Source organism: Danio rerio, chromosome 13 (assembly GCF_052040795.2).
Source record: "Danio rerio strain M-AB ecotype USA chromosome 13, GRCz13ab, whole genome shotgun sequence".
Classification (NCBI taxonomy): domain Eukaryota; kingdom Metazoa; phylum Chordata; class Actinopteri; order Cypriniformes; family Danionidae; genus Danio; species Danio rerio.
Window position 1 is genome coordinate 7,650,791 of NC_141033.1, and position 16,598 is coordinate 7,667,388.

Here is a 16,598-nt window from a genome sequence, read left to right on the forward strand (position 1 = left end):
AACAGAATACCTATAAGATCTTTTAAAGACTTCACTGACTTTTTTATCGTATTTACAGGGCGAGGAGGCTGAGCATGAAGAGGAAAGGGGAGGACCTGAGATGAGAGGTAGAAGGAAGACAAAAAAGCAACATGATCGCATCTCTTGGCCCAAATTTCCCACCTTTAGCAAAGGTCGCAGGGCACATTTTAAGAGGTCTCACAGCACATCAGAAGCAGAGGAACAGAGAAAACTGGAAATAAGTCCACCAACAAGTGACACAGAATCGCCTCTAAAGTCTCCATTGAAATCCCCGGATGGAAAAGACAAGAAAAAGATGCACAAAATGAAGCTGAAAATGAAGATGGCAGGACGCAGGAGCAAGTCTGTTGAAGAAACTGAAAATGAAGAAGCGCTAACAACAGACAATATGGACAACCAAATCATCATGAATATAACAGAAGAGCAAGCGCCAGTGATTAATGTGATAGAGAGCCCTAAAATCTTGAATGAAGCTGAAAAAACTGACTCAACTAAAACAAGAATTGACTATACATTGCCAAATTTGCCAGTGCCTGAATCACTGAATAAGGTAGAGCTCATCAGTTTGGACACTACATTAAAGACTACTGATATTACAGTCACTCTTGAAGACGACGGCAATGAAAAGATAGAGAGATCTGAACTGAAAGTTAGCATTTCAGGAAAGGATAAGTGTGAAATAGAAACAGAGAGTCTATTAAAATCGTCCACAAGTGGGATGAGAACTTCAGATGCATCCACTATTGACAATATTATGGACAGTCCTAACATTATATCACAAACTGAAGCAGTTGCGCATCAAGTTGAATCTGACAGCAAACCAATAATTAAAGAAATAACAGAGAAACTACAAGAGTCAGGAGAAACTAACATTAACATCCCAACAGTTGCCATTGCTCTTGACGTGCCTGATGTTGGAGCAACAATAACCAAATCCCCAAAATTGGGTGGTGATAAAGAAAAGAAAGAAAGAAACATTCTAGAAACAGAAAGCTATGGGATTCGAACTAGAGGACCACTAGCAGACATAGCCACATCAAAGAGTCATTTTGCAAACACAGTAAGCGGACTAGAGTTTGCATCATCAGACACTTTTACATTTGAGATACAAACAAAACAAGAAGTGTCCTCGAAGGTCATAGACGCAAAGAAACCAATTACATCAAAACCTGTTGTATCCCAGCCAAAATCACAAGCTCTGGAAGTGGACCTAAGCAAGAAGAGTACTGGAGGTAGTATTGATACTACAGAAACTAAAAAAAGTGATGTTGAATTCAACTTTAAACTACCTAGGGTGGATCTCTCAAAATTTGATCAGGGACAATCAATAACTATAGGACTGAAAGATCCAATCAAAGCGCCTCTCCTGAAACGGGAGGAAATTGTGATTCCTGGCATGGAGGATAAAAAACCAAAGGCCAAATCAAAGGCCAAGTCTCAGAGAAGTAACGAACAAAAAATTGAGAAGATAATAAATATCTCAAAAGCAGAAAAACCGAGGGCTCAGAGGGAAGCAGAAGAGTTTAATGTTGAGGATGTAAAGGAGGCAGTATCAAAATTCCCTGCTTTCAAATTACCTGACAGAGACATCACAGGAGTCCTTGTACAGAGAGAGATCACAATTTTGGAAATGAAGACAGACAAGACTGGCACAACACCTAAAGGATCCCCTAGTAAAGTTTCAAGCATGAGCACAGAAATAAACATTAAGTTATCAGACACAGTGGATACAAACATACAGAGTCTTTCTCCTGTTTTCTCAAAAGATCAAGCCACGTTATTACCCAAAACTGAAGAAGTGAATCTGGAAGAAACAGTTATAGCTGAGAGAAAGACAGCCCAATCTAAAACTAAGCTTGTAGACCACAAACCCAAAACTGGCAAAATGTTAGAGAAGGATAAGATTGGTGCATCTCATGATGTAAAAATCAAACTTCCAAAGCGTGAAGATATCGAAATACCAGGAATGGAAGCCATTGAACAAATCAAAAAAGCTAAAGATATAGACAATCAAGTGAAAGATTACACCGATACAGATGCTAAGGCTGACAGAAAAGGGCATGAAAAGAAATCAAAGAAAGGAAAGGTATCTTTGCCTAGTTTTGGAATCATGACCCCTGACATCCGCTTCCCAGGTATCGCGATTGAATTACCAATAAAGGCCATGTCAACTAAAAATGATAGTGATGCAATTAAGGACATAAAAACTGAACAAAAATCTTATGATGCAGACATCGAAGCCACTAAACAATCTTCTAAGGAAGCAACACTTGAAAAACCCAAAAAGGGGGAAAGCTGTGTGCCTGAGATTAAAAATAAAGAAGCACCTGATATAGGGGGTGATCAAATACTTCATCATGGTATCAGCACTGCTATTAAGGTAACCTCAAAACAGGGTGTTGAAGGAGAACCAAAAGCTGAAATTAAAAGCACAGACACAGATTCCTCTCCTCACAAAAAGAAACTGCCTAAATTAAAAATGCCCAAACTTGGAGGGAAATCTGTGAAAGGAATAACTGAAGTCTCTACACAAGAGGATGTTGCAGTGCAAGAAAATGATGTAGTAGAGGTTGTATTAGATTCAGAGAAAAGAACATCTAAGACTGACAAAGGACATAATTTAGATTCTGACAAAAATTGGCCAATTAAAATGCCAAGTATAGATGTTTCTGTGCCAAAAATAAAAATCCCTAAGACAGAGGGAAAATCAAAGCAGGAGGAAACTTATACAGGTGTTGACCTAGCCAAAGACAAAAAATTGAGTGAGTCGACAGAAAAGTCTGCAAAAGAAAAGGTCGGGAAAATTGAAATGAGGGTTGACAGCGTAGAGAATGCTCAAGAGGAGAGTGGATTTAGACTGATTAAGTTTGGTATCTCATTGCCAAAAGGGAAGACAGAAGAAGCGGATCTGTTACCAGAGGAATCTGACCAATCAGTCATTAAGGCTGTTGAAAAAACTAAAGTGGAGCCATCAGAACTACCACAAGGTGAAATAAAAGAACCAGACTCCAAAATGAAAAAGAGGAAAATATCATTTCCCAAATTTGGATTCTCTAAATCAGAGTCTAAAGCATCTGATTCTGATGTGACTCTACCACCTTCACAAGACACCGATGGGACTGAAACAGATGTTGGAAGTAAGACCACAGACTTAGAGGCTGAATTTAAGGATTCAACAGAATCCCCCACAAAATTTAGACTTCCCACAATTAGATTTCCTAAATTTGGAGTTTCGATTCCAAAGACAACTGATGCTAGTGCTGATATTCATATTCCTGATGTCAGCACAGAGGAAACTACAGTGAATGTTGAGTTGCCAGAAGCTAAATTGTCTGTAGAATCGACAACACTATCTGAAAATAAAGGCATGGACATGCCTCTCAGTGTATGCAAACCTAAAGTTGACTTGTCTCTGCCTGAGGGAAAAGTAGGCATTAAAGATATAAGTATTCCAAAAGTAGATGATTTTCAGAAAAAAACAGAGGCTGATGCTAGTATCACTGGCCATGATGTAGAAATTTCAAAAAAAGACATCAAAGATGATATCAGTCCCCCACAGGTTGATGCGCCCATTCCAGAAGCTTCTGTTGAAATAAAAGTGCCAGAAGTGGATTTCACAACTTCAAAGGAAGATGCTGAAGATAAAAACATAACAGGTGGTGCACCAATAAAGATTAAACTACCCTCTATCCACTTACCAACATTTGGTGGGAAATCATCCAAAGTGAAAGACATGCCAGATGTAGACATAGATGTTAAAGGACCCGATGTGAGCCTTCCAGAAACAGAAGTAAATGTGAAGCTAAAAGATGATGCACCTTCATTTGAAGTCAATGATTCTTTTGTGACTATGAGAGGTGTAGATATGAAGGTTGAAGAAGCAAAGCTCAAAGACCAAGATGATATGGTTACACTGCCTAAATTTGGCATTAGCCTTCCAAAGGTTCAAGCCCACAAACAAGAGGATATTACTGACAAAGAATCAAGTACAGACACCAAAGAATCAAAACCAGAGTCTGACCAGGCTGAGAAAGGTTCAAGGTCTCCAACAAAAGTTAAACTTCCTACTTTTAAATTTCCAAAGATTGGTGTCTCATATCCAAAATCACCAGATGTAGACTTAGACAATCAAGTCACTATGGTCAACACAGATGAACCTACTATAGAATTTAAAGAACCTTCTGGAGAAATACCAGCATTGCCTAAACTGAAAACCCAGCACATTACTCTCAGCGTTTCCAAACCTGAAGTTGATGTTTCTATGCCAAAGGGAGATAAGACTGCTGATGCCCACTGTGAAAAGAAAAAAGAAAAGATTTTGTCTTCAGACAACAGAATTTCCAAACCAGAGGTAAAGACGATCCATGTAGATCATGATCTTGATCAAAAGACAGATTTAGAAGATTTGGAAATGCAAGGCAAGCAACTTGACATGAAAATCAAACTTCCTTCAGGTACAGTGGATGTAGTTATCCCAGAGGCTAAAGAAAAAGAGAGTGAAACTAAACTCAAAAAACGTAAAATATCATTTCCTAAATTTGGCTTTTCCAAATCGGACACTAAGGTCCCTGATGTTGATACAAATCTTCAAGGTACATCAGTGCAAGAAATTGAGACTGAGGTGACTGTTCCTGCTCCAGAGCTTGAGGTTCAGATGAAAAACAAAACTTCAGGTTCTCCATCTAAATTCAAGCTTCCTACAATTTCTCTCCCTAAGTTTGACATTTCCATTTCAAAAATGGAGGAAGAATCTACTGCAAAAGCTGATGAAGCTGCACATGAAGTAAAGGTACCATCAGGAGATACATTGCAAGATCAAGATACAGGGAAAGAAGGTACAGAAGCATCAAAGCTAATTTTGGAAACCCTTCCAGAAAATGTTGAAATAAAGACAAAAGACTCTGATCCTGAAAGCCAAGGCAGCAAATTTACTATGCCCAAATTTGAATTTTCATTTCCAAAGCTAAAGGGACCAGAATTCAAAAAGGGTGCATCAAAAATAGATACAGAAAAAACAGAGGCTACACTGAAATCTTATATGGAGAGAGCAGAAGGGAAAACTGAAATACCGGAGGCTTCTGTGGAATTTGAGGTAACATCTGCATCCGTCCAAGCAGGTGAACTGGATGTGAATGTTGAATCTGACTTGAAAATTCACACAACAGACATGTTAAAAGATGATACAACCACGGGAGGGTCACCAATTAAATTTAAACTACCTTCTTTTAAACTACCCAAATTTGGAAGTTCATCTTCCAAAGAAAAACCTGAAATAACTGATTTGAAAGGTGGGGAAATTACTTTGAAGGCTGAAGAAATAGAAGCATCGGATTTAAAAATGGACTTCGGTCTAGAGCTAAAGAAACCATCAATCAGTGTTCAACAGCCAAAGGTTCTTACAGAGGCCCAAACATCAAAAGCAGAAGGTGATATTTCCTTACCAGAAGGAGAACTCTGGGAACCATCAGCTGAAGTGGAAGTACCAAAAGTTAAACTAGAATGCAAAATAGACCAAGAAGCTGATTTAAAAGACACAGGAATTAACATAAAAAGACCAGGCTTTTCACTTCCTAAATTTGGATTTTCTAAACCAGATAAGGTGCCTGAGATTGATGTCAATCTGATGCAAGTTGATTTCTCTAAAACAACAGGTGATGTGAAAATAAACGATCAAAGTATGAATATCACTGCACCAAGTGTTGAGCAAAAAGATTTAACTCTTGATGCCACAACAAAAGATACCCTTTCCTCAATTAACTTACCAAAGTTTGGAGGACCGTCTATTAAGGTTGAGAAAACTATGCAAGTTGTGGATATATCGGTAAAAGAACCTGAGGTGAGTGCTCCAGATGCACAAGTAAGTGTGGACTTAAAGGTTAAAGATGCCGAACTTGGAGGACAGGAGAAAAAGCTTAAGATGCCAAAGCTTGCTATAGGTCTTCCCAAAGTTAAAGGGTTTGAATTAAGTACAAAGACTGAGGATGTAGCTGAAGTACAACCAATTGATGTCAAACAACCCGATATGACAACTGAAGGGAAAGTTCACCCACCAGAATACGATTCTAAGACACTAGATGTGCAGATGAAGACATTACCTGGATTTGGGTTCTCAAAACCAGAAGTAAAATCCCCTGAGGTTGATGTAAGTACCCAAAAAACAGATATTCTCATACCAGAAGGCACTCTAGACCTGGGAGAAGCAAATGTGGATGTTAATGTTTCAAAGGTGGAATGTGAACAGAAGGGTTCAACATTTTTTGGATCTCCTACAAAATTTAAACTCCCTTCAATTAGCTTTCCAAAATTTGGTGTTAAATCACAAAAAGTAGCGTTAGACACTAATGTAACAGAATCAGAACTAGAGGGAGCAAATATAAAACATGACATTTCAAAACCTGATGTCAAATTAGAAATAAAACCATCTAGTATTGAAGCTAAAGTTGAAAGCAGCACAGACACACCTGATGTTGATTTGAAAGAACCACAAGTAAAAGTGAAGAGACCAAGCTTTTCATTCCCTAAGTTTGGATTTTCTAAATCAGACACTGCAACTCCAGAAGTAGATGTTAGTGTTCATAAGGTTGAACCATCCATACCAGAGACCACTGTACCAATTAAAGAACAAACAGCAGAAATTGCACTTCCAGGAGGGGAGGCTGAACAGAAAGATCTAACTAGTGTTATTTCCCCAATCAAAATTAAGCTGCCAGAAGTCAACCTGCCAAAATTTGGAGTCAAAACCTCAAAAGGTACAGTAAGTTTACCATCACCAGATAAAGACATTATAGAAATTACAAATCAACAACCAGACATCAAGGTGGCAGGAGAAATTGTAAAAATGGGAAAAGACGCTGATGTAAACATCACATTAGGAGAAGCTGAAGTTCTTCCAAAAGAAGAAAAAATAATATTACCCCAACTTGATGTTGACACTCAAGATTTGTCTATTGAAGGCAAAGCAGACATACCTGAAGTTGATCTGAGAGGACTTGATGTTAAACTGAAGAAACCAAGCTTTTCATTTCCAAAATTTGGTTTTTCAAAGCCAGATAAGGGGCAAAGCGTTGATGCAAGTCTTCCAAAGACAGAAATGTCTATAAAAGAGGGTGACATACCTGTTAAAGAAAAAGATGTAGAACTTGCCTTCACACGTGAAGAAAATAAGCAGGAAGATCCAAACACTCAAACAAAATTTAGACTGCCCTCTATCAACCTTCCAAAGTTTAGTCTCAAATATCCAAAAGCCACACCTGAAATTTCATCAACTGAAGTAGACATCAGAAAACCTGAAATATCTTTTTCTGAAACAGGAGAAGTGCAAACTACTGACACAAAAAAAAATATTGACATTAAAGGGCCCACCACTGATGTGGAAAGTAAAGATATGGAGGTGGACATTGATGTGACAGGAAGTAAACCCAAGCTACCAAAAATGGGAATTAGTATGCCAAAAGTAAAGGAGATGGAACAAGAAAGTAAAGACATAAAAATAGAGACTGACCTGCTATGCAAAGAAAAGGTAAATGTACAACAGCCTATTGAGGGGAAATTAGATAAAGCAGAAGTTGATTCCAAAGGACTAAAAGTAAAACTTCCAAAGCTGGGATTTTCAAAACCAGATCTTAAGACTCCTGAAATTGATTCAAGACTGCCCAAAGCTGACATGAGCATATCGGTGGGAAATGTTGATGTTGCAGAGCTATCGGCTGATAATAAATTACAAGAACAAGAACAAGATTTGAAGGTTGACACTTCTGGCTCACCAACAAGATTTAAACTACCAACAGTAAATTTGCCAAAATTTGGAATCAAAGCATCAAAAGACACAGTGGACATTAGTACAGCCCACATTGACACCAAAAGCCCTGAAGTTAGCCTTCCGGATAAGAAATTACTGTCTGGAGAAGTGTCAACCATTGACACGAAGGGACTAACAGAAGTAGATCCATCTATTGAGATTGAAATTAAAGGAGATAAAAAAGAGCTACAAGATGGCAAATTCAAGATTCCAAAATTTGGAATTGTTCTACCAACCATAAAAGGTCCAGATAGCGGAGTGCTGGCCAAACGTGAAGAAGGAACAGTTTCAGGGGATGTATTATCTACAGACAAGAAGGAGCTAAAGTTACCCAAAGGATCAGTAGAAGTGGATATGAAGGCTAAAGGTGTTGAACTTGAAGTAGAAAAAAGTAAATTCAAACTACCAGAGCTTGGAATTTCACATGAATTGAAAGGTCCAGAAATTGACATAAGCATTTCCAAAGCAGAAGTTCCTCAAACTGAAGTTAAAGAAGTCAAACCTGCTGAAGCAGAAATGGATGTCAGTTCTAAGGGACTTAAAACGAAGAAGCCAGGCTTTGGATTGCCCAAAATTGGATTTTCAAAATCAGATGGAAAGGCCCAAGATATTCAAGCCAGTGAAATGACAGCAGATATTTCCTTACCAGAAGGCACTACAGAAATAGGTGAAAGTAAAATAGAGGACAAAGCTGAAATAACAAGCCCACAATTTGGCTCTCCAACTAAATTCAAACTACCAACAATAAAATTACCCAAATTTGGGATTTCCACTCCAAAGGTGACTAAGGATGCACTAAAGTCTGATTCTGACATCAAGGACATTAAAGTTAGTTCAGTGGATAACAAGATAGAAACAACAAAGGTGGAAATATCTGGTGACATCAAAGGCAAAACTGCAGAGATTGAAGCCCCATCTGTTAGCATCAATATAAAGGGAAAGGAGATTAATCAGGAGGTTCAGGAATCTAAATTTGAAATTCCAAAATTTGGGATTTCATTACCCAAAGAAAAAGGTCCTGAGGTAACAGTGACTGCGAAAGAGGTCATGACAGGAACACCTGACACTGGGATTACTGAACCAGAAATTAAGATTCCAGGTGATGTAAGTGTCCCAAAAGTAGATACTGCTTTAGAGGGAAGTTCCAGCCTTGAAAAAAAAGAGGTAGAGACAGAGGTGAAAAATGATTCGGCTGTTTCAGGTTCACCAAGTAAATTCAAATTGCCTGCCTTTAAAATGCCAAAATTTGGAATTTCAGGTCCAAAAATATCCGATGCAAAAGCAAAACTGGGAGCAGACGTACCAGATAATGCTGACCTAAATATTGAGAACAAGCCTAAACAAGTGTCTACAGATATACACAGAGAAGGTGAAATTAAAGAAACCTCTGAACAGCCTCCAGAGGCTGCTGTCAAAAAACTAGATGGAGAAAAGGGTTCCCCAAGTAAATTCAAACTTCCAACTATAAAAATGCCAAAGATTAGCCTTTCAAGAACAAAATCTCAGGATGAAGATGACACAACCATTAAAGCCAAAGCTCCAGAAGCTAAAACAGAACACAAAGATGATGCACAAGCACCTGGAAAATCACCCAGATTTGCAATGCCTGCACTCGAGGATGTTCTCAGGGGCTTTGAGGTTGAATTTAACGTCCCAACAATAGAACAAACAGACGGTCAATTGGACAAACCTTCTGTCAAGCAAGATCAAGAAGCAGGAGAAAAAACTCAGGAAGCAGCAGAGCAGAAGGAAAAAGGAGCTCAGGAAAAATCCAAATTTAAATTTAAATTTCCAAAATTAGGCTTTAGCCAATCCTCAGATGAAAGCGATAAGTTAGTTGACGCTAAGATTGAAGAAAGTGAAAAACACCTGGAGGCTTTAGCAGATGTCAAAGAGACTAAAACGGCTGCTAGCAAAGAACAAGCAAAAACCGAAAAAGGAGGCTGGTTCAAGTTCTCATTTTCTTCACCAACTAAAACCACAAAAACTGAGGAGAAAGAAGAAATAACCCAGCAAACCGAACAGGCTGAGAAGCCTGATGATGTAGAGAAAGAATCCAGGAAGCCACAAGAGGAAAACGAGAAGAGCTCCCTCAGCGAAGCTGTGGAGGAGATCATCAGCCCAACACTATCCCTACGGTCATCTGAAGCTTTTGCAGATGTAAGTTCCACAGTGACTACTGATCAGATTGCCCTGTCACAGACCTCTCCTACAAAAGTTAAAGTGAAATATGCCGAACCCACTGCCACCGTAGGCATCAATGATGTGCAAAGTGATGTTGTGACTTCCACAGCCAGATGTGAACTGATATCAATGGAGCCTCACCAGCCAGAGAAAGTCAACATCCCATTTTCATCTGACATGTCCTCAACTTCAGTTGACACTCAAAAACAGATGTCAGGGGAAATTCATGTGATCACGTCGAACATACAAGCTGTACCAGACACACAGCAAGCTGCAATCCTAACTAATATAGATGGCCGCGGGATTCATGCCTCGCCTTTACAAGTAACGCTAGGCTCAGACTCAGTGTTGACAGTGGAAGAAACCAGAGTGCAAAGTGGGATGCGCACAATGGTGGAAAGGCATGTTGTAAAGGAAACGCTGCATGATGATAAAGAAACAATACTCGTGACGCAGAGAACGCGCATATTCGAAGGAGACTCAGCAGAACCCATTTCTGATGAAACAGCTTCTTCCATTCGCAGACTGAAAGACACGGTACACACTGAGAAAATGAGGTTTTTTGACAGTGTGGCAACAACCGAAGAGGTCACAATAGTGAGCTCAGAAACAACACTAAGACATATGGATTCCTCAACAGATGAGAATGGGGGGAAATGAATGTGAGATATGGCTGAGATGATTATATGCTTTTGAATGTATCTTTCAGTGTTCTCTTATAACAGTGGTCACCAAACTTGTCCCTGGAGGGCCGGTTGCTTGTTCGAGGACCTGAACAAGCTAATCAAGGTCTCACTAGGTATTCTTGAAACATCCAGGCAGGTGTGTTTAGGCAAGATGGAGCTAAGCTCTGCAGGGACACCGGCCCTCCAAGACCAGGAATAGTGACCCCTGTCTTATAATATATAAGCCAGCTGAATTGTAATGCTATTTAGCAAAAGATTGCTGACTTGTACTTGTGAACATATCAGAAAGTATTGTTTAGCTAATGACGATTTGAAGCTTTCAAGACATATTATGTATGTACAAGAAATAATATGAAAACATTATATTATGATTTGATGTGGGTTGTCAGTGCGCATTATTGTAAAACTGTTATTTTGGGGATATTGTTTACAGTGCAAACTCAGTAATATTCACGCAAATCTCATTTAAATAGATCCATCAATGAATCAACTTACAATATGTGTGCCATTTAAAGGCTATTAACAAAATGACATATTAAGGCATTTGTTTTGTTTGAGGATATCTATTCTGAAAGAAAATAAATAAATAAAAACTTGCAAATAAAATATGTGTTCCTACAGCCTTGAGGGGAAAACATGAAAACAATTATGTAAATAAATTTTATTCACCCCAAAGTCTGTCCGTTATCATTGTTAGCTTACAATAAAACACCTTCACCAAAGTCTGATGGAATCAATAGGTTTGCAAAATAAACACGGCATATACATTCTACTATAAATACGTTTCCTAATAAGCAATGGCTTTTCTTCTAACATACAGTATATAATCAAATGATCACATTCATGTTGTAAGAGAAGCACTACAACTGGTCACTGCAAAATAAATAAAAAAATGAAATAATGCTTCATGTCTCTGATTTAGTGTGTGTACTGTATACACCAACAACAACAAAAACACAACAACACTTGAGTGGGCTGATGGTGCTTGCTAGCAGACTTAGAATAACTGTAAATATGATGACAACAGAAGCATACTGTATAATTAAAAATATAACATAATTCGAGCACTCTAATTCGTCTGAAGTTGTTTTTTGTAATTTGTACATGATTTAAATGTGTTTCACGCAAGAGGAAACACTTCTAAGATTCACAGTAACAATTAGACAGGTTTGTAGTCCTCAAATCCAATTGTACAATAGAAACTGCAATCATAGAATTGTTGCAGAAATGTGGGATACTGATAAAAAAATGTTATTATACTATTAATTTTAAAGTTTAAATGTGGATTTTTAAAATTGTTTTCGAGTATTTAAGCTATTTTTTTTATTATTTTATGTGACAACTTTAATTTGTACTATAGATATGAACTAATTTGGTTTTACCTGTGTTTTCTAATTATTAATTATAATGCTAAGAGTACACTATAAAAATACGCTCCAAAAAATGAGTTAATGAACGTAAGTTTATTATCCCAACTTATCCCAGCTATTGTCACATGATTAAGAGGCAATGCTAAATATATCAACTTGTGAAATGTCTACGTTTGGCAAGTGTAGTCTGGAGATACATATTTAGGAGCAAAGATACATCTTTAAATTTGAAAGAAGTAGATTTGACATTTATTGAGATTATTATAAAAAAAGTTTGTACTGTCAGTCTTAATTTCTTTCTTTATTTTCAGCTTAGTCCCTTTATTAATCAGGGGTTATCAGCAGAACGAACCGCCACCTTATCCAGCTTATGTTTTACCCAGCGGATGCCCTTCCAGCTGCAACCCATCAATGGAAAACACCCATACACACTCATTCTCTCTCTCACACACACACACACACACACACACACACTACAGAAATTTTAGCTTACCCAATTCACCTATACCACGACTTTGGACTTGTGGGGGAAACCGGAGCACCCAGAGGAAACCCACGTCAACATGGGGAGAACATGCAAACTCCAGACAAAAAGGCCAACTGCCCTAGCCGAGGCTTGAATTAGCGACCTCCTTGCAATGAAGCTATCATGCTACTCACTGCACCACCAAGCCGCCCCGTGCTATTGCATTGGCTGTGAATAGAACCCAAATCTTATGCGTGGGAGGTGTGAATTCTAGCTTTAAATTACCAATGCTGACATCAGTCTTAATATTGTGATGAAGTGTACCTAAATATTCACAAAATGGATGTTATAGTTGAACTGTTAATGATATGAAATTATTATTGGTCATAGTAATCAATTCTGCTCAGAATCTAACAACAGGGAATCAAATAATAATTGTTTTTCTCATTTAAAAAGAACTGGCCAACACAGAAACTGCTATTTATGGCTGCTTTATCTTGTTAAATACACATTTCATTGCAGCAATATTGTGCATTGATTAATTACAATATATAAAGAAAATGTCATATTCAAAAGTGCATAAGACTCCAAAAAAATAGAAGAAGTCAATCAATAGTCCACTTTTTATTTCCATGAGCTGTTAATTATTTGGTTGCCTTGACCACTACAAAACTACACTTCCCTACCAGGGGAGCCCAGCACTTTAGTGATATACTGATGTTCTCCAGGAGAGGCAATACCCTTAAATGAAATCTGTGCGCATTCTTGTGGTTGCTCAGACTTACAGTAGCATTTGGTCTGTGTTATGTTAATTTGTTGTATAGTAAGCATATTTTAATTGATATCTAAAATATAACTGTCCTGATATTATTATACTTTATATTATTTCCAAGAAATTTACAGTTCTGTTTGGGGACAGCAAAACAAATCTATATTTTTTTTACTGAGTTTACTATATAGATGAGGTCTAGTCAGAATACTACATTCAATACCACTACACATCAGTTAGCTTTAATCTTAGCATGAGAAATTCTAATAAAAACCTGTTGAAAATATGGTGTTCTTATAAATAAATGTAGCAAAATAAAGTTGTGTCATGTAAACACATTTATTTTTTAAATATTTTATATCATATTTAAGTTAAATCAGAAATATTAACTCATATAATCCATACCATAAAAATGAAAACCTAAAACGTCCAAGAAAAATAAAATAATAAATAAAAACTTACTGTGGATACATACCTGACTCAACTGCAGATTTAATAGGGCTTTTATAACGTCGTCCGCCATATTGGAATGGTCAAAGCTGGTCTGTACTACCTATTTGCACATATATCTGGAAAATACATACAGCAGAGGACTTTGTGAGTCTTCTTAGTTATATCACAGCATACCCATAAAAAGTATAGTTCAAACATGGTTCTTAACTAATGTGTAGGGCCCACAGGAACTCAACAAACTAACAATGAAGCCTTATGATGACTTACATTATTATAAATAAGACAAAAGCAAAATTAGGCTAAATTATATGCTCAAATCTGCATTTTTCATAGTACAGTATATTGACAATATTATATTGAATATATGTCTTTCAATGTAAGCTTTATAGAGCAGAAATTGTTAGGTTGGCTGCATGCCTTCAATTGTTGAGAATATTATAGAATAATATAGATATATATAATATTTTTAAAACACTTCTACAATAAGCAGGTGAACTAAAGTCACTTAATTATTTTACAGTTGCAATTGATTTTACTGTAGTAAATCCGTCTAAATACTGCTGTTCTAATGAAGTTTTACTTCAGTTTACTGCAGTTTATTTTTGCATAGATACTAAATTTGTTATTTTTACAGAACATAATTTATTTGATCAGTAAAACTCTGGAAATATTTTCTTTCTACGAATGTGAAAGTCAATTAAACAGTTCTTGATATCACAGCGTTTATCGAAACGTCCCAACTTTTCTCTGAACAAAATACTAATAGTATTTTACTATACTAATAGTATAGTAATTTATAGTAAATATGATGTGCTTTTGAACCAATATAGTATTAGTATTAGTGTATAGTATTAGTGTATTATACTGTTTTGTATTTACTGTATTTTATTTACAACACTATGTTAAATGAATGATACAGCTTGCTGTAGTATAACTATAGTGAACTGATATGCTGTAATCAATACTGTACACTACCTGACAAAAGTTTTGCCTCCTATCCTAGTTTTAAGAACAACAAATAATAACTAAACTTCTAGTTGATCGTTTGGTATCAGAAGTAGCTTATATGAAAGGCAAAGGCCTATAGATTGTTTATTTTACCAAAATAAAATATGACCATGTCTTGATTATTAAATTAGGACAGTAAGGTCTGACTTTGCTGACTTTTTTGACAAAAGTCTTGTCACTTAACAGAAATAATGTACAGTATAGAATATAAAGTCATAGTGCAGTGTAAAAAAAAAATTATATTGTGTACGACTCCCATGAGCTTGGAGGACTGATATACATCTCTGCAATAACTCAAATCACTTATTAATAAAGTTATTTGGAATAGCAAAGAAGGAGTTCATCAAGACTCTTTGGATTCATCTTCAATGCCTTTCTTCATGTTACCAGTGCTTAACAGTGTTCATCTCTGGTGACTGGGCTGGCCAATCCTGGAGCACCTTGACCTTCTTTGCTTTCAGGAATTTTGATGTGGAGGCTGAAGTATAAGAAGAAGCGCTATCCTGATTAAGAATTTGCCCTCTCCTGTGGTTTGTAATGTAATGGGCAGCACAAATGTCTTGATACCTCAGACTGTTGAGGTTGCCATCCACTCTGCAGATCTCTCGCACACCCCAATACTGAATGTAACCACAAACCATGATTTTTCCTTCACCAAACTTGACCAATTTCTAGGAGAATCTTGGGTCCATCTGGGCTCCTGTAGGTCTTCTCCAGTATTTGTGATGATTGAGATGCAGTTCAACAAATGATGCATCAGAAAAATCTACCTTCTGGCACTTTTCCAAATGATTAACTAGAAGTCAAGTTATTATGTGCTGTTACAACTGGGATCAACGACGAGACTTTTGTCAGGTAGTGTAGTATGCTTATTGTTTTACTATAGTAGGCTACACTGTAGGTGCATACATTAGAATGTCATCAAAAAGTTGATTAATTTTACAAATTCAATAAAAAAGTGAAACTCATTTATCATTTATATGGATTTATTACACACAGTTTGATATATTTCAAGCGCTTATCTCTTTAAATTTTGCTTACGGCCAATAAAAAAGGAAAGGTTTCAATACGGAAATGTTGGATTACTTAATTAATGAAATTAATCAACTTTTCAATGACATTCTAATTTATTGAGATACACCTAGTTATAGAAAACAGTACAGTTTTGGGTGATTTGTTTAGTTGTATATTGATACAAAGACTATAGAGTTCACAAGAAACTTTCAGTGCTCATTTGTAAGAGAGGCTTGTGTTTTGTTGGTAAAAAAAAAAAAAAAAAAAATGGTTTGTCTAACCCCAATACTTTGTTTATTATTTGACCAAAACCAAAAAGTGTTACTTTGTGCCCCGCTCTTCCCTACTGAAGCATCCTTTAGTTTTTACAACAGTAAACTGTGTATAAAACTACAGTAATGGGTGATGTTATAACATATTATAATATTGCTATAGTTGTTGGATTACCACCACAACGACGATAGAATTATAGCAGCAGATTGATTCAAACCCTTTATTTAAAAAACACTAGTGTTGAACAGATAAACTGTAATGAATACTGAAGCATCCTTTAGTTTTTACTACAGTAAACTGCGAATAACGTATAAAACTACAGTATTGTGTGATGTTAATATTGCTGTAGTTGTTGTATTACCACCACCACAATGATAGAATTTTCACAGCAGATTAATTCAAACCCTTTAATTCAAAACACTAGTATTTAACAGATAAATACTGAAGCATCCTTTAGTTTTTTACTACAGTAAACTGCATATAACGTATAAAACTACAGTATTGGGTGTGTTAATATTGCTGTTGTTGTTGTATTACCACCACAATGACGATATAA

At 36.7% G+C, this 16,598-nt stretch overlaps 1 protein-coding gene and 1 long non-coding RNA gene across 4 annotated transcripts in view; one reads left to right on the plus strand and one right to left on the minus strand.

Moving 5' to 3' along the window:
* Window positions 1-11,592, plus strand: part of LOC795051 — a 43,474-nt gene extending 31,882 nt beyond the window's left edge. For 2 of the 3 annotated variants that reach the window (XM_087278618.1, XM_087278619.1), the window contains one exon: window positions 59-11,592. In XM_087278618.1, the coding sequence (XP_087134744.1) occupies window positions 59-10,663 (10,605 nt within the window). In that variant the 3' untranslated portion in view covers window positions 10,664-11,592. 3 annotated transcript variants of the gene reach the window in all.
* Window positions 1-16,598, minus strand: part of LOC137487363 (uncharacterized) — a 56,020-nt gene that overhangs the window by 38,843 nt on the left and 579 nt on the right. Inside the window, exon 2 of the long non-coding RNA XR_015505672.1 lies at window positions 13,770-13,863. This is a non-coding gene — a long non-coding RNA (uncharacterized LOC137487363). The remainder of the gene's footprint in view (window positions 1-13,769; window positions 13,864-16,598) is intronic.